General features: G+C 41.6%; 1 protein-coding gene across 1 annotated transcript in view; it reads left to right on the forward strand.

Annotated features, from left to right (window-relative positions):
- GRK4 (G protein-coupled receptor kinase 4) overlaps positions 1-16736 on the forward strand; it is a 67379-nt gene extending 50643 nt beyond the window's left edge. Inside the window, exons 5-16 of the mRNA XM_053458212.1 lie at positions 3596-3696; positions 8268-8360; positions 9697-9760; positions 9839-9979; positions 12083-12273; positions 12488-12525; positions 13268-13357; positions 13486-13694; positions 14292-14429; positions 14860-14997; positions 15587-15718; positions 15996-16736. Coding sequence (XP_053314187.1) covers positions 3596-3696; positions 8268-8360; positions 9697-9760; positions 9839-9979; positions 12083-12273; positions 12488-12525; positions 13268-13357; positions 13486-13694; positions 14292-14429; positions 14860-14997; positions 15587-15718; positions 15996-16043 — 1383 coding nt within the window. The 3' untranslated portion in view covers positions 16044-16736. The remainder of the gene's footprint in view (positions 1-3595; positions 3697-8267; positions 8361-9696; positions 9761-9838; positions 9980-12082; positions 12274-12487; positions 12526-13267; positions 13358-13485; positions 13695-14291; positions 14430-14859; positions 14998-15586; positions 15719-15995) is intronic.
- Positions 16737-22086: the final 5350 nt, after the last annotated feature.

Consider the following 22086-nt stretch of genomic DNA (forward strand, 5'->3'; position numbering starts at 1 on the left):
GCGGATATCTGCTCGTTCCATGCCTCATCCCAAAAGGACACGGCAGCAACTCCCAGGGAAACTACAATTAATACATGTTCTTTCCGTTGGGCGTTGTCAGGTGATCGCCGGCCACCAGAAATCTTCCAGTGTCTGGTGACTTTTGCTGCTCTCTTGGATACGATCCCGGTGAGTGACATTGGGCATCGAAATTCCTCACATTTTTGGAACTTCCAATAGGTTTGAAACTTCGCTATATGGTTTTGGTCCATTCTTACTTATTGTCATGCGACATAAAATCAGGCACCTATAGGGTGTTGCTAAAGAAGCTTTTTTGATTGACAGTCTTAATGTATAAGAAACACGGCAACAGAGATGTTTCATATTATATTTCCTCTTATAAATATATAGATTGCTGGTCCATTAGTTATTAGCTATTGCTGAGCAGCATTTCCAATAATGCTCTAGTCCTTCCAGAATGCCGCTGGCTGGCTGCCACGTTATAAGGATATATTACTCCTAATATGCAATTGAAACAACTTGGCCAAAGCTTCGTTATTACTAGCCTACAAATCGGCCAACTATAATAAACCCGCGTCCTGGAGCTTCTCTAAAACGTTTCTCTGTTTTGTCCTAAGAGTTACCGTTTTACTTCTCGTGTCTCACTCAGTCTCTCGTCAGCCATTTATGATTCAACATAGACTTTAACATCCAATAACTGGAGGGAAGAATTGGGGAACCCTATGTTTTCTGGGGCTAAAATGAAGAGATTTGGCCCAAGCCTGTGGTCACCGGTTTCGGGAGTAGAGGAATTTCCATTTTTAGTTCTGCCGGCTCGTACATTGGGGGGAAAAAAATAATTTCCCGAGTGAGTGTAGCAAAAAAAAAAAAAAACCCCAGAATAAGAGCAATTTACCAGTAAAGATAAATGCTTCCTGGCAGAATTGGATCTGAGGATTTAGTGACTCTGGTCGAAATATTTATAAAAATAATGAAGCCATTGTTGCTTACAAGGAAATTGGTAACATGTCTATCACATCCATGTTACCCCTGAATAAAAAGGGTCAGTATCCTTTTAAAGCGAAATTATCCATTTTCCTATTAAACTTGTTTAGGTTTTTATGACTGCTCGTGCTGTTTGGCGGCAAATACCAGCGAGGGCCGAGGTTTACGACTACGCGAGGTCTTACGAGAAGTGCGTTAAGTGTTCCCACACACAGCCGAAAATTATCAGCTTGATAATGACATCATATAGCCGCTGTCCGCTGTCAAAGCGGTGCGACCTCTGAAGACATGATGACATCTGCGCAATCTTTCCATTCTTTTCCTAGCCTGTATGTTCGCCAGCCTTTTGTTTTTTGGCAATTCATTAATAATACTCCCTTCCTTCCTCGTTTGTTAACTGGCATTTTTCGTGTGTCCTCTGTTTCCCAAGGGATGTAAAACGCTTATTTTGAGACATTTTAGTTGTGGGATATTCCCAGACGGAGACGGCCTGTGCCGACCCGTTCTAATTTCCCTTAATGGAAGTGCGGCCGAGGGACGGTGCGTACCTTTCACGGATAAGCCCCGTGGCTTGCACAGGAGCGGTTAAAATGTGTCTGTACCACTCGGTGCTCGTACTGAACGTCCACGGGGGTTATAATGATCATTTGTGATTATTTCCGTAATGAAGTGTATAGCGGGGGCCCTTTAATAGAGACAGGAGTCCCCAACACTTACATTAAAGTGCAGTATATAAGAGGTTATCTGGTAGGGAGAAACGTTTCTACCACTCATCACTAACCGTCCAGGGGTATCGGGCTTGTTTTTGCAAAGAAAAAGTATGGCTTGTTGTTTTTTGTATCTTTTTATTTTAATTTACAATTTTTTGATTACATTTTTTTCCTGGGTTATCTGGATTTTATTTCCATCAGTTGTGAAGGGGTTAATAAACGACCCCTGCGCTCCGGCCGTGTACCTGATACATGGTCTTTTATGGTCAATAGTTAGAAAGCCGCTGCGCAGATTGCCCCCCCCCCTTTTACAGCGCGAATACCGACAGCTCTGTATAAATGGAGATACCCGGCCCTTTGGGTTAGAGTGTGTGTGTGTGTTTGTGTGTGTGTAGATACCCAGGCCGTGTGTGTGTGTTAGAGCGTTGCCCACACATCTAAACTCATTGTGTAGACCGAGCGTCACGGGTCACTTTCCCAGAGGATTTTCGCGAGTCTTGTATGTTATCAGAGCTCCGATCTCAATCTATAAGTAACCAGTTTTACATGGCAGAAACAGGATCAAACCTGATACTAAACCACCCTGGGGAAACGCTAGTCCCTGTGCCATGGGTGGACTACAACTCCCATCAGCCGTCTGATTTTTGACCGCATGTCATTTGCCCAATGTTAAATAAGTTCAAGGTCTGGTAGTTGCCGCAGATTAGTATCGCTTCATATATTATATTGCCTTTTTATGGATATTGTTAAAGTTTGACGTTGATTTTTGGAAATTGCAGTGTACTGGTTTAGAAGGTCCCCCAAAACTCTCTTTTTCGCACCAATCCTTGTTCCGTTTTAGCAGATGACCACGATCATTGGGTAATTCATTGATTTATATGGACTGATCCAGGAGTCTTAGTGACGGCTGCAGGGAAAGTGCGTTTAAAACAAATCCAAGCAGGGCAGAGCTTCAGCATTAACCCTTCAAAGATCACATTTCCATTTTTAATGATTTGCTCTTTTTGAGAGGAGTGCCACATGACGAGATCCACTTTATTTCGAAAAATAAAAAAACGCCTGCAAGTCGTTCTACGGAAGGTGTCACGGGATGCCGTCTCTGTAAAGTGTTACCGGCAGCCGGTACTCTGCACTCGCCGCCTCTGTGGCGGATGAGAAAGATCTGCCTATTCGCTCCGATGTTCTTATCCCGCCGGTAAGGCCGTCGGGTGGCTTTCCTCGAAACCCAGCAAAGCAAACCATTCCCCCTCGACGACGTCCATCAGGTGCGGAAGATTGCAGCAGAGCTCCCATCTGCAGAACATTAACGTGGGATTAAGGCATGGCATCAACCGGCGATCGGAATCTGTGCGCCATATGGCGAGATGATTTACCCCGCGATGGAATATACTCAAAACTGCTCAAAACCAGTAACGTAAAAAATTGACCGTATTCCGAATTTTAGTGAATATTAGAGGTAGATTCTATATCCGGCTAAACTGCAAGAGATGCAGAAGATGTTAATAGCCGTCGGGGATAGACTGGAGATGATCTGGCCAGCAGCCGATAAAATAATGCATGCGCGGCTGCCTGCTGGATACACGCATTGCACACAACTCTCTGCCGGCATGCGTGTATCCACCCAGCTGCCACGCAAGTTCCAATAATAACCCCAGGGCTGTAGTGGCGGGGTTGGCATTTCTAGCAGGTAGGTGCCAAAGGTATCTTTGCTTTATTTTATCAGGAGATCCACAGTTATTTCTCCCCTGTGGGTCTGACTGCATTGCGATACAGATCTTCGATTTGTGTTTTTTGTGTTTTAAGTCCGCCATTTCTGTCGCCTTGCTGTGTGTTGCCGATACTCGTAATGCTGGTGGATGAGTTGGAACCAATAAATGTCTTTTTCCTTTGCTTTTATTCAGTGTGCATCCCGCTTGCCAGAAATACCTCAGGAAACCGTCCATGAATGCAAGGAAAGGTTGGATCAAAGCCCCTGTAAAGAGCTTTTTAAAGACTGCACTAGGTGAGTAATGCGTGTAACGTATAATGCGACATTGTGTGGCAAGCGCTTGTGTGCGTCTAATGCCTGCCGGGTGGAGCAACAGGCTAGTTAATCGTATCCCTGCGCTTCAGGGTCTCCCTTGGTGTGTAAGCGACTGACCCGCACTACCCCGGTTGTTGTTGTTCTCTATGACAATTCCCGAGTTCGGCAGGGTACATGGCGGTCCCTATTCTTTGCCTTATTTAATGAAGGCAGTCACGTCGTCCATGCATTCCAGGGATCGATGAGGTACGGAGATACTCACCTGGCCGGGCCCTGTTGCTATCTGCGCATGCCCGGAAAGTGATAGTGTGTACTCGTGGACTCCCGCTACTTACCCCTCGCCGGGGCTGCGTCACCAGCATAAGCAAACTTTCTCCCACGCGCTCTGCAGGCTGGGGGGGGGGGTCGGATTTCTTTAAACTATCTACTATGTTTGCCGGGTTCTTTCAGCAGATTTCTGAAGCTCATATTTGCCCCCATGGGGTATTTAATCTAGGAAGACACTGCACATGTGTTAAGTTTTATTTATATATAACTTAAGTGAAGGATATATACCGGTATATCCTTGACTTGTGCATCACTTTATAATGCCTCTAAGGATATCCACTCTCACGGTGTTAAAATACAAAGTGAAGCCTTTGACCCTTGAGATGATATAAATGTCTCATTAAACAGTCCGTGTCCGATGTCTTTCTCAGCAGTATTGCATGACGTATGGCTTCTTTACATTAGTCCCAATGAACGTGCTCTGCCGGCTCCAGCGTAGAGATGTCATTCTACCGACAGACTGAGGCGTCTATGGCGCGGAGAAACTGTTTGTGTGTAAATGTGCACTCTAGGAGACTGGCTTTATTCACTAAAGGGAGAGTTGTGAAGAGCCAACTCTAGTGAGCTTCTGCTGCAGGAAAAGCTTGGCCGGCCCTGTGTAATGTATAATTTACATCAGTGAGATTTGTCCACGCTCATTTAATTATATACGTTACAGAACCAGCTCAACGCTTACTGAAGAAACCTACCAGTCTTGACCCTTCATAATCTGTAGTCAAGTGAGGGACTCTCCTTCAAGCTCTCCCTCTAGTGAATAAACCTCTACAGGGACGTTAGAAAGCAGTCAAACAATGTAACACGCTTTTCACCAAATTGTATGTGTTGTAGTAAATCTTCCTGGCTGCTGACCCGGGTGGATTCAAATTTGATTCCCTCTGCATAGAGTGCAGCACTGACGCAGCCGACATAGAAAGCTGGGGTTCAGGCGCTGTTATTTAAACGTAACCAGTGCTCGCACTGAGCGCTATTAAACCGATTGCTACTGATGGAAGAGACTCCAGGCTGTCTTATGGCAACCGGGTCTCCAGTACAGGCAAGGTACAAAAACAGGACTTATTACATCCTCGTGGTGACTTGGCACACAATCATAGTACCAGATCTATGGTTTGTTAAATATGAGGCGCCAGTAAATGACACTAACCTAAAAATAAAAAACACAAGCTATAAGGGTTTGAATAATGTCATTTAGTTGTTTACATTCCTCTTTAAATATGCAAAATGAAGGAGGTTGCTCCTGTAAAAAGGGCAGAGTTGCCCTCCGTAATGCATCATTTGTGTGACTGTTTACTGACGGACCCTGTGAATGCATTTATACTCTGTTTCTTCATATGAATGCCTTTTGATATTTTGTGAAATGTTACGGAGACTTGAGAGTCGAAACCCTTTAACAGTCACGCGTGTCATATAATCAGTTCATACAGCGAACACGCCACATGCTAAAGGATGCCTTGTAGAGAGCATGTAACGCCCGTTACCCAAGTAAAATACTGAGCTAACGCCACATATAACATATATGTGTATGTATATATCTATTATTATTATTATTATTATTTTACACCATTTTGTTGAGACGCTGTCTTTATGCGACGGGTTCTAAATGGGATGTCCTTACATAAGCGGACAGACACTGACTGACGCTTGTTGTCGCCGGAAGGGCTCCTGAAACCGTACCCGGTCGGTGCGGCTTGGGGACTTGTAGTGTAAGTGAAGGCAGGTATGTGAGTACAGTAGTGCCTAGCATTATAGCAAGAAGCGTACAATAACGCCCTTATACACCAACGCTACGCGGAGAAGCGGTCCTTGTGACCCGGTGTCACCGCGTGACTCTGTACCCAGCTTTATTCACGTGTGACACGGAACCACGCGGATTTCTATTTAAAGGGCCAATGTAGGGTTTCGGCCAAGATTAATGCATTAAATCTACGTGTAGCTCGTGCTTTGTGTGTCAATCAGAAAATGCTCGCAGAGATATTCATTTTTTTTTTTTGGAAGCTGAAATAGATAACTCTAACTGGGGCGGAATAATACCTACTCTCTTGAGCAAGCTGTTTTTATTGCTTCTCCGATGATATCCATATGCTACTTATTTAGCTGTTGAGACTGTCGGCATTACCAGGATACCTAGAATTGATGTGAAATCATCACTAATCAAATTTTATGCGCTGCAGTCCTTAAACATATCATTTGTGTTACTATGAAGAATGGGATCTGGCAGGAGCGATTCACAAAACGCTTTTTTCAGGCAGTAAAAGTGTCTGACGGGAGGATACTATTGCGCTGGATGGTGTATGATGTCAGTGGTGCGTGCGTGTGTGTGATTTTGTCTTTTTTTTTTCCTCATTTTGTATGTCACACACGGCTTGTCTGTGTATTTACTTAACTATATGTAATGCAGGGAAATGAAATGTCTAATGAAACATCGATCGTAACTCACTGTTTAGTCAATCTGTTCCACATAACTCCCAGTATGAGGCAAAGTTTGAGAACTAGTCTTATCACCATAGCAACCAATGGAATATTTCTGCTGATCTGTCCATTCCGCTAGCTGCTTTCCAAGCTTTAGACCACAATCGTCACTTATTCAGAGGCGTGACCGTCCCTTTAGTTCCCTCTCCCTGTGTCTTTATCTAAACGTCCTCCTCGGACAGGGGGCTCGGTGTATTCTGTATAGAAGAGCCAAGGAGGCCGCCTCCAGGAGCTGCTGTGATGTCATCAAGCTGATGCTAATAACACTTCATGCTACAATCACCCTGATGTGATGTCAGGTGACTGTTTTACTGCACACTTTTATATTTATATATATATATATTATATCTATGCAGACACATCAGCCCTTTTATTTTGTTCTCTTCTATAATCTGTCATCCTTGTCACTTCCCACATATTGTCAGCTTTCTATATGAAGTACGGTTCAAAAGTTTGGGGTCACTTTGCTGTTTTCATGGAAAACAAGAAAATTTTCTCGCTGAAACATAATTTGTAAACGAGTTTTCAAAGGATTAATTAGCCTTTTAAACTTGGATCGGCGAACACAACGTCCCATTGGAACACAGGAGTGATGGGAGTGATAAAGGGCCATTGGAACACAGCAGTGATGGGAGTGATAAAGGACCTCTGTACCTCTATGAAGATATTCCATTAAAAATCATTTACAGCATTAACTGTCTGCGCTGGATTTTTCATCCATTTTATTTTAATGGACAAAGTTTGTGTTTCAAAAAACAAGGAAATCACTGTGACCCCAAACTTGTCAGTGAGTGTGTGTCCCCTGAAAGTGTAGAGAGCGGGTCACGCTAACAGACTGCATACATACCTTTCCATCCTCAATCTGCCTTTCATGTGATGGGACGCAAGTCCTTCTTCATAAAGGCTCCTGGTGTACAGGTAATATACCATATATCACGCCCCTGGTGACCCTGCCAGCCTTCCGTGCTGTTAGGAGGTCTTCTCTGCGCATGCCCGGCCTGGCATGCACCGCAGGCACATTGCACGGTGAGGACTACGGTGTGATTCCCGATGCTGTGCAATTACGTTGTGTCCCCATCCCAGGATTTGCCAGGAGTGACTATAAATATGGGTTTTGTAGGTTTATACCCCAAAGTAGTGAACTTTTGATGGTTTATTTTGGAAAGATTTTTATTTTAACCCGACGACCTCATTATTAATTAACGCAGGCGTCACAAAACGTTGTTCTTCTTCTGCAGGCCATGTTCATGGTAACCTTATATGAGGTCACGGGTGTTAACCCAGGGTATGGTATAACAATAAAACAATTGTTCGCAAACTAAGAGTTTTTACTTTTACACTTTTTTTCCCCGTAATAACTTAGTATTTTTTTTGGGCAATGTAAATTTATTTTTCCATAGAAGTGCTCCATGAATAATTAGCCCTTGTGACATTTCTATCTGGAACAGGCCTGATTACACGTAGTTTCCAAGCGGAATGTGCGCGAGTGACCTTTTTAGCCTGGCGTAGTTTTATTTTTTTATATATTTTTTTTATGGGAAAACACAACCATGGAGGAAGGAATTGATCTGCATTAAAGGAAGAGTTACAAAAATGTAAGAATCTGTTGAGATGGCCTTAACCCTTTCATTATTTATTTTGACACGTGGATATCTGAGATAAAGTGTGTGTATGTGTGTATATATATATGTATATAGCAATTTTTATGAAGTTAAGCGGGTTTCGGTGATTGAGGTGCTTTTATTCTTCTCTTACAGGATTATACATGATTATTTGAGCGGCGCGCCGTTCGAAGATTACCAGGAAAGCATGTATTTTTCCCGATTTCTGCAGTGGAAGTGGCTTGAGAGGTAACGGCGCTAATTACTTCAGATGTATACATTGGTGTTGTAAATATCTTTATATTTTATGATGGAGAAGCACTTTTTAACCCTGAATTTCAGATGCTATATTTTTTTCTCATTCGGCTATGAATATTATTTATATTATAACATTAAAATAATTGCGGGACGTAAGATACTCATTTATTTCATTGCGATGGATGCAGTTGTATTGTTTGTATGAGACTTCTGCATTCATATTAATAAAATTTCGAAATGTCCAAAAATGAGCAGCGAACAAACTAACAATGAGAGATTCATTTTTTTATTTGCTTTTTTTTTGTTTTTTTTCCTTTCTCAATGTCTCCGTAGCTTCTGTTTCTCCTTTGCTCAGCTTCTTGTTCTTCCTTTCTCCTGTCTTCGTTGTTCTCCATTGCTCCGCTTGTCCCGGCTCTCTGTCTGATGGAATAGTTCTATGATGGGGAGGAGCCTTGGCACACACACTCTCCCCCGATTGGTGGAATAGGGAGAGGCTGTCCATGTGTTGTGCGCCTAGGCTCCGCCCTGTTGCAGAAGGACTAAACCAGACCGGAATAATGCAGACGGATCCGAGGAGAATGGAGGACACCTTTTTTCAGTCCATGTGCACAAGTCTCGTTTATATAGTCGGCAATAAACAGATAATCAACGTAATGTTGTAAGCTTTTTAAAGAATTGTTTATAAAGAACAATAACAATTCCCTGCCCCCTCCCCGAGTGACTAGCACACATTCACTGTAACTCACACTCCCTCACACACACATGCTTACCTTGCCTGGAGCTCTTCCTTACTAAGTAGATGTATTATTGTATATTTGATGACATACCTCCCTTTTGTCACATCCATAGTAAATCACTGCTTTCTCATAGATTCATTCAAAAGTTGGAGCAAAGTTTTGTTAACTAATGAGCCCTCTTCAGAAACGCTTCCACTCATTTCTGTTTAGGTTCTTGATTGGCATGTCATATATATATGTGTGTGTATATATATATATATGTATATATATGTGTATATATATATATATATATATATATATATATATATATATATATATATATATATATATATAATTATATTTAGCTACTGGTGGGGGGTGGTGCTTGTCCCCCACAAGTATGCTTTGTCCATTCAGGCCTACAAAAAAGTTTATTTGGTGTGTTATGAAAAGTGGGGATCTATACAAGTAAAATTATGTTGGCTTACCTTAAAAACGTCAAAATATAATTGGATTTTAATATTACCGATACCTCAAAGCAAGGAAAAGCAGAAAATGTGCAAGAAAAGCAGAATAAAATGTTTATCTTTGTATTTTTGTTTATTTTTAAGGCAACCCGTGACGAAGAACACTTTTCGGCATTACCGCGTTCTAGGAAAAGGTGGATTCGGAGAGGTGAGTCTGTACAGCCCGAGCATCTTCCCCGCAGAGTGGAAATATATATCGTACTTAAACGTTCCTCGTCCCGTCCAGGTGTGCGCCTGCCAGGTTCGAGCCACGGGGAAAATGTACGCCTGCAAAAAGCTGGAAAAGAAAAGAATAAAAAAGAGAAAAGGAGAAGCGATGGCGTTAAACGAGAAGCAGATATTGGAAAAAGTAAATAGCCGGTTTGTAGTAAGTATCTTTCTCCTTTTCATTGAGTTTGAATTACTCTTTGTGTTTGTTTTCGGTGACTTGGCTTTTTAAGTTCAGCGAGAAGAAAGACATCGGGTAGCAATACGCATAAAGCGAGGAAAGTAACAGATATTCTGTCTGGAAACAATATTCTGTTAGTATTAGAAGCAGGAACGGCGCTGTGTAGGGCGTCACTTGCTAAGGAGAGCCGCGGGAGGTAAATGGCCAATTGTTCTGTGCCCCTTTCAACACGCCGCTTTAGTTTTAGCCTGAATTCCCACCTCTATCCCATAAGACCGTCAAATGTCAGCAATGACGCCAACCGGAAAGACTTATTTTTTTTTATTTATTTTTTGTAAAATACCCTGTTGAGGTTGGTTAGCCCTCAGCTGTGCAAAACAGATGGACCAGATGGGCCGTACGGTTTTTACGCCATTAAAATCTGTTTCTGTGCGCTTAATTGACCTTTTCAGATGCCGTAAAGACAAAATACAATGGAAAATAATAGTTTTGGTGTTTGTAATATCAGCGTAGAAGACCATTGTGTTATCAATGACTGGCCTGGTGCTCATCACCAAAAGCCAGTGTTGTCTATAAAGGGTTTTGGAGCCATCTTCTATCTACTCGTGTGTCCAGTAATTAAACCCGTATTAATCGATTTACCGGCCGGTTCTGTCTCTGTCTTTCCCGGGAAGGAGTCGGATGGACGGGTCACCGGTTCATCTATTAATAACATCTTAAACGTTTTGCAGTCCTCTGGAATTTTCACTGAAAATCAATCCAATGTCATGACGCAGATCGATAGATTGAGTGCTAAATGCTTAAGTATTGATCACATCTTCTAAATTTATTATGATGGCCAAATCCTTAAAATGGCATGATTTAAATAATTAAAATATATATATATATAATGTATAATATATATAAACATTTAAACTATATGATACGTGAATTGCAGGAAGCCCAAGAATGGCCCTTTTTAGGGTAAGGGGGTAAGTAGTATATATGGGGAACTAGTTAATTTGGCGTAGTAGTTTCCTCTACTGCTGGGGAGTTGAACATATTTTTTAATTATAAAATACTAATAATTACAGGGCTTGTTTATTACAGAAATGACTAATTTAATTTATTATCGATTTTTGTTGTTGTAGCCCTAGTTTCTGTTTAAAATGGGCTTACCGGTACTATGGACAAAAGTCGTTCTCTGCATCTTTATCCCCCCCCCCATGGCAAAAACTGCCTGCATAATTCTGTATATAGAATATAATATGGCATTTTTAATTAAAAAAAAACAAAACAGTTTCTTGCCTGTATTAGTGGCGATTTTATTCAGCATGGATGAAGATGTTCTGCAACCGGGCTGGGGACTTCTGTGCTACATTTTCATTCATTTAATTTTTGCCTTAAAAAAATGAAGAAGAAAAAAAACCTGTCGGTCTTGTCCCACGGATGTCTTTATTTTCTCTTATATTTACTGTAGCTTTAATAATTGGCTTAACTCGCCATTAACCCTTTATCTTGCAATGCAACGCATTATGGAGCTAGTTGGCCATGTGTCCTCTGGAAGTCCTGCCTGAGTTTAGCTTTTTACTGCAAGGAGGCGCTTGATCTCGTCAGACGTCAAACTGCCGAGGTGCATAAATTATACATTACACCAGATTCAGTCACTTAAACGTTAAAAGAATCCGTGAAGTTCTGCTCGGCCATCGATCGTGCTAAAAAATTCATGACCTATTCATCGTTCCGCGCAACAAAGAAACATTATCGTATACATTTTTAAACATTTAAGCGTTTGTCCTCTGTGCCATAAATGATGCTGCTCTCCGTTCTTCTATGTCCCGAGTATTTTATCGTTACCACAACAGTGTAAGATAAAGGGTTAGTACCCCCCCCCTGGTCCAGAGCACGCCGGTCCAGGCGGCTAGTGTCCGTTCGGCTCAGGGTTTCTTCGGGGGCTCTTAGGGCAACATCTGCTAACCTCAACAGTCTCTGATTGTGAAGCGTGAGGGAGTTTAAATGTCCATCCTTCACCAAAATCTCGGACTGTGTTCTGAAAGCCTAGGATCGATGGATTAACGCTTGGTGGTTTTACTGTGTTTTCAGGTTAGTTTGGCCTACACTTATGAAACGAAGGACGCCCTCTGCTTAGTATTAACCATTATGAATGGCGGGGATCTTAAGTTTCACATCTACAACATGGGGAACCCGGGCTTCGACGAGCAGAGGGCCGTGTTTTACGCAGCCGAGCTGTGCTGTGGGCTGGAGAACCTCCAGGCGGAGAGGATAGTTTACAGGTAAGAGTAACCTGGTGCTCTCTGTGTGTAATTATTTGTTGGGGGGGAAACGGGTTTGCTGATAGGGTTAATGTTTATCGTGCTTATCCACATACTTCCTAAAATCCATACGGGATCCAGACCAGAAGCTAGCCGTAATGCCTTTAATCTTAATCATTAATGGCACAGTATATAGTTGTTTGCCTTACATATTGTGTTTTGTTTCATTTTATAGGGACTTAAAGCCGGAAAACATTCTGCTGGATGATCGTGGTAAGTGCTATTTTTTTTCTTATCCTTTATCGCGATTTGAAGACTTTGATTTTTTTTTTTTTTTTTTTTTTTTTTTTTTTTTTATTGTGGTGGGTGGAATTTTTTTTTTCAGTATCTTTTTTCTAGCTTTGTCCATAATCCTCATTAAGGTTGTGTATTCATTAACCCCTTAAATACGCAAGACATAGTAGTATGTCCTGATGCAGAATACACGGTTACATGGTGCACTGATTCGCATGGGAACCTTACATTGATGCACGGGCCATCAGGTCTCGGAACGGAGCCAGCATTTTTTTTTTTAAAAAGCTTCCAAAAAGTGATGCGTATGTTTGTTTATTTTCCTGTAAATGCCAAAAAAATATGAAGTTCTATATATATTGTTTCCAAACACAAGGCATATTTTCTAACGGAAACACTGAATGAGAAAGCGAGGGATTAGGGTTAAAGACAAAGTGCGGAAACTACTTGTGTCTTGTATAGAATCGCCTATATCCTTAAGGGGGCTAAATTCAGCTTTAGGCAACAAATATCTACTTCAAATGCATTCAAATCTGGTTCAAAGTTTTTGAAAATTGGTATCACCTTAGCAACCAATGGAACAGTCAGCTCAACTATGGTTGCTATGGTGACAGCATCACTTTTCAGAGTTTGGGCCAGAATCCTTTTATACATAGTGTTTGACCCAATATATTTCACCAGCACTGACTCCCGAGGGTAACACGTTTCATGTTTTGTCACGCAGGACACATCAGGATTTCGGATCTTGGGCTAGCGGTGCAGATACCCGACGGAGAATCCATCCGGGGGCGAGTTGGCACAGTAGGCTACATGGGTATGGATCACATTATCAGAACTCGCGCATTGTCCATTAGGCAATCACAAGATCTTTGAATCGTTTGGGGTGGGATTCTCCAGGACAAGCGCCGGCGTTACTGAAGTGCTTTTTTTTCTTTTCCGTAGCACCGGAAGTGATTAACAATGAAAGCTACACGTTCAGCCCTGACTGGTGGGGGCTCGGATGCCTCGTCTACGAGATGATTCAGGGCCAGTCTCCCTTCAGGAAGCGGAAGGAGAAGGTGAAGCGGGATGAAGTGGACCGGCGGGTGAAAGAGGATGAGGAAGAGTATTCGGAGAAATTCTCCGAGGATGCCAAATCTATCTGCAGGATGGTGGGTGAAGACGGAGGTTTGCAACTCAACATCTAAAGTCTACCGTATCGGCCGGCGGTGTCGCGTTATCCCTCGCTCATCACTGCCGTTTGTTCTATCATAAAGTTTGCACAAAACAGACATTATCACCCGCTTTATCCTTCAGGGATGGATTCACGTACATGGGGGAGGGGGTTTGTATGAGAGATGAGACTCAACGAGCTTCTCCTTCAAGGAGGGCTGAGCTGGCAGAGATTTTTCTTGAAAGAAGACTCTGTTCTGGCTATTCACCATGCAAGGCACTTCGAGACAGTGAAATCACAATATTGGCATGTTTTTACCCGAAAATATAGATTGCATGATATATGCACACGTTCCCAACCTCAACAGGTTTGTAAATTGCTGAGAGCGTGCCCATCTACTTAAAGTCTTTAAGAGGGGAGACTTCTTCCGTTGTGTTAAGGTTGCTTTACTGTAGGTCTTTAATGCCAGCGCCGGTAGGCGGTTACCCTTGAACTAAATGCTAACGGATATCTCTGCTGGAAATCAGCCGATCTCAAAGTAAAGTACCAAGTAGCCCACAAAATAACGTGACTCATTCTTGCTTTTTCCCCCCAGTTACTCACAAAAGACCCTAAACAGAGACTGGGCTGCCAAGGAGATGGAGCAAATGGCGTAAAACAGCATCCGATATTCAGGAACATCAATTTTAAACGCTTGGAAGCGAATATGGTGGATCCCCCGTTTGCTCCTGATGTGAGTAGATGTTTGATGTGCTTCTTTATAACCTTTACTGCCAGAGCTCTGTATGTCTTTATAAAGTGAAGCATGGCCTGAAGGATGGACCAAATACAACTGGTGCTGGATGCCCATTATGTTCATTTCTGGATGGAATAGTCATTGCTGTCTCTGACCTAAGTGGATCATAAATGGATAACAATGTTTGAGAACTGTTCACGCCTATGCGTAACACTGAGAATGAGTTATCAGGCGACACTTAGACATGGACGAGCCACAATCTATTTCTTGTAGGATACATCTTTATTTATATATATATATATTATAATTTTAAATACCAAAACTGGCCGTCACCTGCAGGTGAATCTTTCCTCAATATATTATTGGTTATATGTATGATATATAAATTGGTTTGATGTAAGCGTTATGTTTGTCTCTCGTTGACTAGCCGCGAGCTGTATATTGCAAGGACGTGCTGGATATTGAGCAGTTTTCTACGGTGAAAGGGGTTAACCTGGACACGACGGATGATGATTTCTATTCGAAGTTTGTAACAGGCTGTGTCTCCATCCCCTGGCAGGAAGAGGTATTGCGAGTCCTGCGTTGTTAAATGAACTGGGAGCGTGGACGATGGGGTCCTCTGTATGACGTATAATATATACATTGTGATGGTTAAATCGCTAGCAGCTATTCGGATAAGAAGTTTATAATTGCCTGAACGCTGCTGAGATGGATCCATTAAGAGCTATTACACGTGAAATAAAGCCATCGGCGTGTGATACTTGTCTTTATACAATATATTGCTCGTTCATAACTGGAGGGTTTTTAATATGAAATTGTCGTCCTCCTACCTTTATACCTGATAATATACAAAAGAATGTAATTTGCAAAAATGGCTGCATAAAGATCCCGCAAAACAAAGTGTCGCCAAACAATATCATGAATCTTTCATCAGTTTGCTTGCGGTTCTGTTAGCTCTTTGCGGCTGTCCCGGGCTGTAACTGGAAAGTATCTGTCTCGTTACCTCTTCTGCTTCCCGTGCCGTCTTTATAATGTAGCTTTGTAGTAAGAAATATCTCAATAAAGCAGTTTCTCCATTTCGCGTAGAAAGGCTTTCGATGGCGTTCTTGGTTTAGTGTTCGCGTCACGTATAGCGTCTCCTTTTCTCTCTGCAGATGATTGAAACAGAGTGTTTTAAAGACATCAATGTGTATGAGACGGACGGCTGCTTGTGCCCAGACCTGGATGTAAGCAAACCGAACATTAGACCAAAGAGGAGCTTCTTTCATCGGCTGTTCCGAAGAGGGGTGAGTGTCCAGCGACCGACGCGTCTAAAACACCTCTGTGCTGCGGGATGGCATTCGCTACTAGAACCCTACGCCATTCGGCTGTAAACACCAGAGACGGGGCAATTCTTTAATTCGGGGGATACGCACATTATGCTTTGTGCTGTGTGTGTGTATATGTATGTATGTATGTGTGTGTGTGTGTGTGTGTGTGTGTGTGTGTGTGTGTGTGTGTGTGTGTGTGTATATATATAATTATTTTTTTACAAATACTGTACACTTGTTTTTCCTTCCACAGGTCTGTTTTAAATCTTCCTACAGCGACGATGAAGAAGAAGCCCCATGACCATGAACCACTGTCCTATAGCCAAAAAAAGGAAAAAATAAAATCCTACAGAGTAAAACTGCAAATATTTTATTGTATCTATGAACTGTAAAGGTGTATTATAAATTAAAAAAAACAAAATAATTCTGTACGCGTTTACAGATTTTGTACATTTGTACTTGAATTATGTTAAGATGTATATTTTCACTAAAAAGTGTATTGTACAAAAAGGCCATATTAGTACCACTCCAATGCGTGTAGTATAATACATCTGTGTGCGTGTGCTACGTATACACGCGTGTGCGTGTGTGTATGTATTACAGACGCAAATCTATTATACCAAAAACTGTGTCTGTAATTTTATTGCAAGAGACTGAAGGTTTTTATAGCTCCAGTCGGTATTAGCGGCATTTTAAACTTTACACCGTGTTAAAGGGAACAGATAGGCCAAGAGCTTCTATTCAGTTTTATTATTCTATATAATTTTTTTATTTTCATTATTATTATTCTGGGCACAAATTGATGCTTGGCCCTTTGTTTGCCAGAGGGGTGTATTATCAGTTTGTGCATGACCCTTCTGGCACTCCTAGAGTTAAATACATAGTCCATTCATTTGCTTCACATCACATAGGAGACTCGGCCCTGGGAAGGCTTGTGTGTACTGTTTGTATGATTTCAGAATATGTTTTGTTAATTAAAAGAATATTTTACATATCTGATTTATTTTTATTTATTTTATATTTTTTTATGTTTTCTGGTTAACCCCTCTGCTGCCAATGTCTATCCTCCCATGTGCTTTTTATATTTTTGAGCAGGGAAATGCATACTTAGGGTTTATGAAAGCACTGCTAGAACGTGGCGATTCCTCCTTTTGAAGAGTTTGCAGGGGTTAAAAATCGCATTTCTACAAGACCCCCCCCCCCATGAAGATATAGTAAACTATGAGTTGAAGTGGGATAAACAATTTTGTCTATATCATCTAAGTTTTGTGGAGGTCCGGAGATGATTAGAGTATCCTGCACAAGGTGTTGAGATGACTCTGCATAATGCGTAGTTTAAATATGCAGTATGAAGGGCCATTGCCCTGAAACCAAATAGCGTCTGAATTCAGCAGGTGAGATGAAGAGTGATTTCACTGCAAACTCAGATTATAGTTTTAGCAGATATGCATGCACATATACACATTCACACACGCATTCATGCACATATACACATTCACACACGCATTCACGCACATATACACATACATACATATATACATGCATGCACACATTCTGTGATAGAAGGTGGATACGGAACAGAACCCGTGCCTCCTCTTATGGTAAAAGCTAATCTCTTTGGGGCCTTTGATATTCCCTATTCTTTTTTTGATCTATATTTCCAGTGTTTCTAATTTTTTTTTTTTATATATATATATTTTTTTTGCTGTCCTTTATCTTTAAATCAGGGAATAGCAGGTGATTTCTTTAAAAAAATAAATAAAAAGACGCTAAGATTAATATTTATATAAAATAAGTACTCGTTAAACAACGTTCCTAGATAGTAGGAAATAGGTCTGTATCTGCTGCTGGCAGCTGGTTAAGATACCTTAATATTACCTTTCCCCTAACCTGCCAGCTAACTCGTTACACCATTATATACGTCTCATCTCCTCTGTATTACGCTTCTCAGTGATAGATCTAAATAACGAGAACATGGTGCATGCTGGTTAATATAACGTACGTATCTCTATTAAGCACAAGCGGCAGATGAGGCATGATGGGTTATATTGAAACCTCGTAACCTTTTTTTTTTTTTACGTTCATGGTAATATTTGTTCAGCATTGGGATGGTGTCTGTGTTTAAGTCTATGGGGTGGCTAAGACTCGGTCTTTCACTTTGGTCACGGCGTGGAGAAGACATGCGCTCTCGGGTTGCTTTCTGCTTATCGGGTCTTTTTGATGATTAACCTTCTGTTATAAAGGGAGAGACCGCCTGCACTGTGAATCAAAGGTGCAGTTCCACTTAGGTTCTACCAAGACATACATACACAATCGCTTCTATCTCCACACATAATGAAACCCCCTTAATGATTTATGCTTGTGTATATAATATATGTAATTCTAAATACATAATATCTGTATAACATGACCATGAAAAAGCCACCTAATACACATCTATTGGTTGCAATCACGGTTTCCATGGTGAAAGATTTAATTTAAAAAAATTAAAAAGACAGAAAACAAAGCGTTCCTTCAGTACGGACGACACGTTCCAGGAGCGTTGTGCACCTCGCGCAAAACACACAATCCTTTCAGCTCCTTCCATGCGCTTCGAAGTGGGACTGCTGCTTTAAACAAACTCGCTGTCCAAGTGCCATTGCCTGGCAGTAAACGGGGTAACGCTTCCGGCCGCCCTACCTGCTGACGTTTATTAAACTTCTTCCTTCTAATGTGCCAGGTGGCATTATAGCAGGGAAAACAGGACGGGTTGCGTATGAACTTATGTCAAGGTGTAAGATGTCTAGAGGGGGTTACTCGTTGGAACAGTAGCCCCAATCATTTACTGTTGTGTTTTTGGGGGGGGGGTCCTGTACTTGTCTTAATGTTACGGGCAAAACGACTCCATGATTAAATGCACAAACCCCAAATCCATAGGTGGGCAAATCCCGCCCCCCCCGGGGAAAGATGTTAATGCAGATCATCCCATTAACCCCCTCAGTACATACATACAATGGGCCCCGCTCTGCCTAACGATGGATGGATGGATGGATGGATGGATGGATGGCAAGGGCCACAGGGGTTTAAATATAAGTCTGCTCCTCCTTCAGGTCTTCCAGGTTTTTTAAGATAACTTTATAACAATTAGGAAATATTGTGCTTTTTTTGTTTTGTTTTTTTTTTTTTGTTTAAACATGTAATTCTGGGTATTAGTTGTATCTCCAATGCGGATTTTCGATGTGACTCCAATTCACACAATCCGGATTACACTATTCTCTGCCTCCACGAGATTGCTCTAAACTCCCTCGATTTCTGTGACTTGTGATCGAAATTTCTGTGTAATGTTTATTTACTTAAACTTTTTATTATTATTTTTAGGGTAATTTATCTTGTCCAAATCCAAACAACAAATATGTAACTGCTTTCCATGTAGCCATCTGTAATGTTTTCTTTAAAGAGGCATGTTAAAAATATAAATATGAAAAAACCAAGATGTTAAAATTCCTCCGCGTGTGTCTGCGTGTTCTTTCTGGGGTTTGGAAACCAGGCAGCTATGTGAAAATTAAAAAAAAAAATTAAAAAAAATAATCATATGGTCTGCTACAAAATAACGCAGCATCCGCGTGCCCCCGTTATGTCGGGCCGGGGCAGAATACCGGTGAATATCATTATTTAAGCTCGTATACGATATGGCTTTTATAGTTAAAGGCTGGTCATTTTAAAGGTGGTGTTCCACTCAGAGAATAAGTATCGATCGCGCGTTCCGGTAGTTTATCATCGATCCTTACAGCGCCGTCCTATTTCACAGTTTGGGCATTCCATTCAACGCAGTTTTAACCCCATTGAGTGCTGGGGGTCGGGACATATTTGTCTTCATCGGGCAAATTTGGTACCTAAATCTACCTATAGCAATGCTAACGTCCATTAAACGGGTTATATTTTAACTAGAGTAATTTATATTCACAATATAAACATATATTATTATTTTTTTTTAAGACGCTAAAGTGCAAAAAAAAAAAAAAATATATATATATATATATATATATATAATCTTGGTGTCTTCAAGTTTTTGTGTATTTTTCTTTCCAACGATTGCACGAGTTTGAGACGCAGTCTTGCGCTTTACAAGTTTACGGGCGGTTCTCTTAGTGAGCGGTGCCTGCCTGCAGACAGCGATCTGGTCACCGACCGTCTCTCACTGCAGGAGTGATGTGAATTCTACCCGTGTCTATGCCAACTATAAAAAAAGAACTCCCTTGATCTGCAGATTCCTGCTCAATCATCACACTGATTATTTATGGCAATGCTAATGTAATCTGTTACTCCATAGACTTTCATTAGCCAGAGTGTCAGATCACCCAGTGATTAAGACTAAGCTATTCTATTATCAGGATACATGTATATGTATTTTACAATTAGATGGCTGATATGCAGCTGCCTGAGAATATATTATACAAAAAAACAGGACTGTTTAAAAGAAAGGAAGCGGCGTGACAGAGTAGAAACATGACAGGAGTGATGAATACATGATAGAAGTGCCGTTTACACCGACTAGCGCTGGGGCAGCAGCAGTAGGGAGGCCTTGCAGCCACCGAGCCTCCTGCCGTTCTACGCGTTTCCTTTCTCATTTTAACGAGGGCATGCACTCTTAGCGTGACGTAACTCCTAAAGCCCGCCTCCAGGTTCTTCAGAGGCATGGTACGCTCCGCTGATTGGCTTCAACGCTCTGTCAGAATAATGGACCTATGAGAGTCTCGTGCCAATCAGCTCCCGGGAATGTGGTAGTCACGTGACGGAAGAGAGGCGTGTTCGGGGCGAGTTCGCGTGTTGGGCGACGAGCGGCTGTCTGTGGAGCGGCGTTCTGGCGGGAATCTGCAGTGGATAACGGGTTATTGTACGCGGGGGCGCTCCCGGGCTGTGTACACAGCCGCTCCTACATGATGGACGCGTAAGTGTGCTATCAGAACGTGTCCTCGGTACATCGTGTATGTCACGTACGTTTGTATTTAAAGGGGTAGTATGTGATATGTATACATATATACCCTACTGGAATGTGGCAGTGAATGCAAGTGAGGGTTAAAGGTGCAATGTAACATTAACATGCCATTATCAATAGTGATATATATATATATACACACACACACATCTTATAACAGGTTATGTTACATTGCGCATGTATTCATTAAAACATTGTTACATTAGTCCTCCTCCTCTGCACATCATTCCCCAGGAGAAACCCTCTGCAGGGCTGCGGTGCTCCTTTGGTTGGTTCCCTGTCCAGCTGCTTGGGGCCGCACAGAACCCTGACCTCAACCCCATCAAACAACTTTGGGACAAACTCTAATGTTAATTGCGAGCTGGGCGTCTCGTCCAACATCACCGTCTGACTTCACACCGCCTGCATGTATGGGCAAAAATTCCCACAGAAACTCTTGCGGAAATGTATTAGAATGCGATGTCATCAAAGCCCCTGTAATGGTCAGGTGTCCCAATACTTTTGTCCATGTAGTGTACTTTGGTAGCTGTTGCCTCCAGCCCTTTCACCAGCTCCTTTGTTGTTGTCTTTGGGTTCAGTTGAACCTCTCTGACCAAAGTACATTGAGCCCTGGGAGTTAATTTGTGCCTCCTCCCTGAATGAAGGAAGTCAGTTTTATATATTTATTTTTTTCTGATGTTTTGGCTGAGTTGCTTGAAGGTTCCCATGACAATCGGCCAATCAGAAGATCCTAAAACGCCGTTACGTAAATCTCTGGAATCTTCCAGACTGTTTAAAGACGCAGTCGACTTGGTGTATGCTGACTTCAACCCGCTGGAATTCTGATACAGTGAAATAAAGCTGAGAGAATTCTGATCCATTGTTTTAAATGACCCCTGCTGTAAGCAGGGTAGATGCTGTCATTGACTTGCAAAGAAATACATGGCAAAGTGAAATGTGTGGAGTTTGAATGTCCTTAGTCTAGGTGTATGGAAGCTTCAGTCTTCAACTGTGTATTTCTTTGAACCTGACCACTTGGTAAAAACATAGGTATGCAATATAAATAAAATGTTTTTGCCGATAGGTGGGCATGTGCCTCCTTTTTACTGTTATAAATATAATACTAACTTCACATAATGACTATGAGAAAAGATCACATTTCCAGTATGTGCTCATTTCGAACAGAAGTAACCCAGAGCTCTTGATCCTTGGAAGGGAGTTAAGGTGAAATTCATAATATTTATTACCTGGAAATAATAAAATGCCATGATAGCCCCTTTACCTGCACACCTGATTCTATTTATTGTAATGTGTAACTGCTCAAAATTAAAGTATTACAAAATTTCCATGCATTATTTTTACCTTTTTGTTTATTTCCTAGAAGGTGGCT

The sequence above is a fragment of the Spea bombifrons genome, chromosome 1 (assembly GCF_027358695.1).
Source record: "Spea bombifrons isolate aSpeBom1 chromosome 1, aSpeBom1.2.pri, whole genome shotgun sequence".
Classification (NCBI taxonomy): Eukaryota; Metazoa; Chordata; class Amphibia; order Anura; family Pelobatidae; genus Spea; species Spea bombifrons.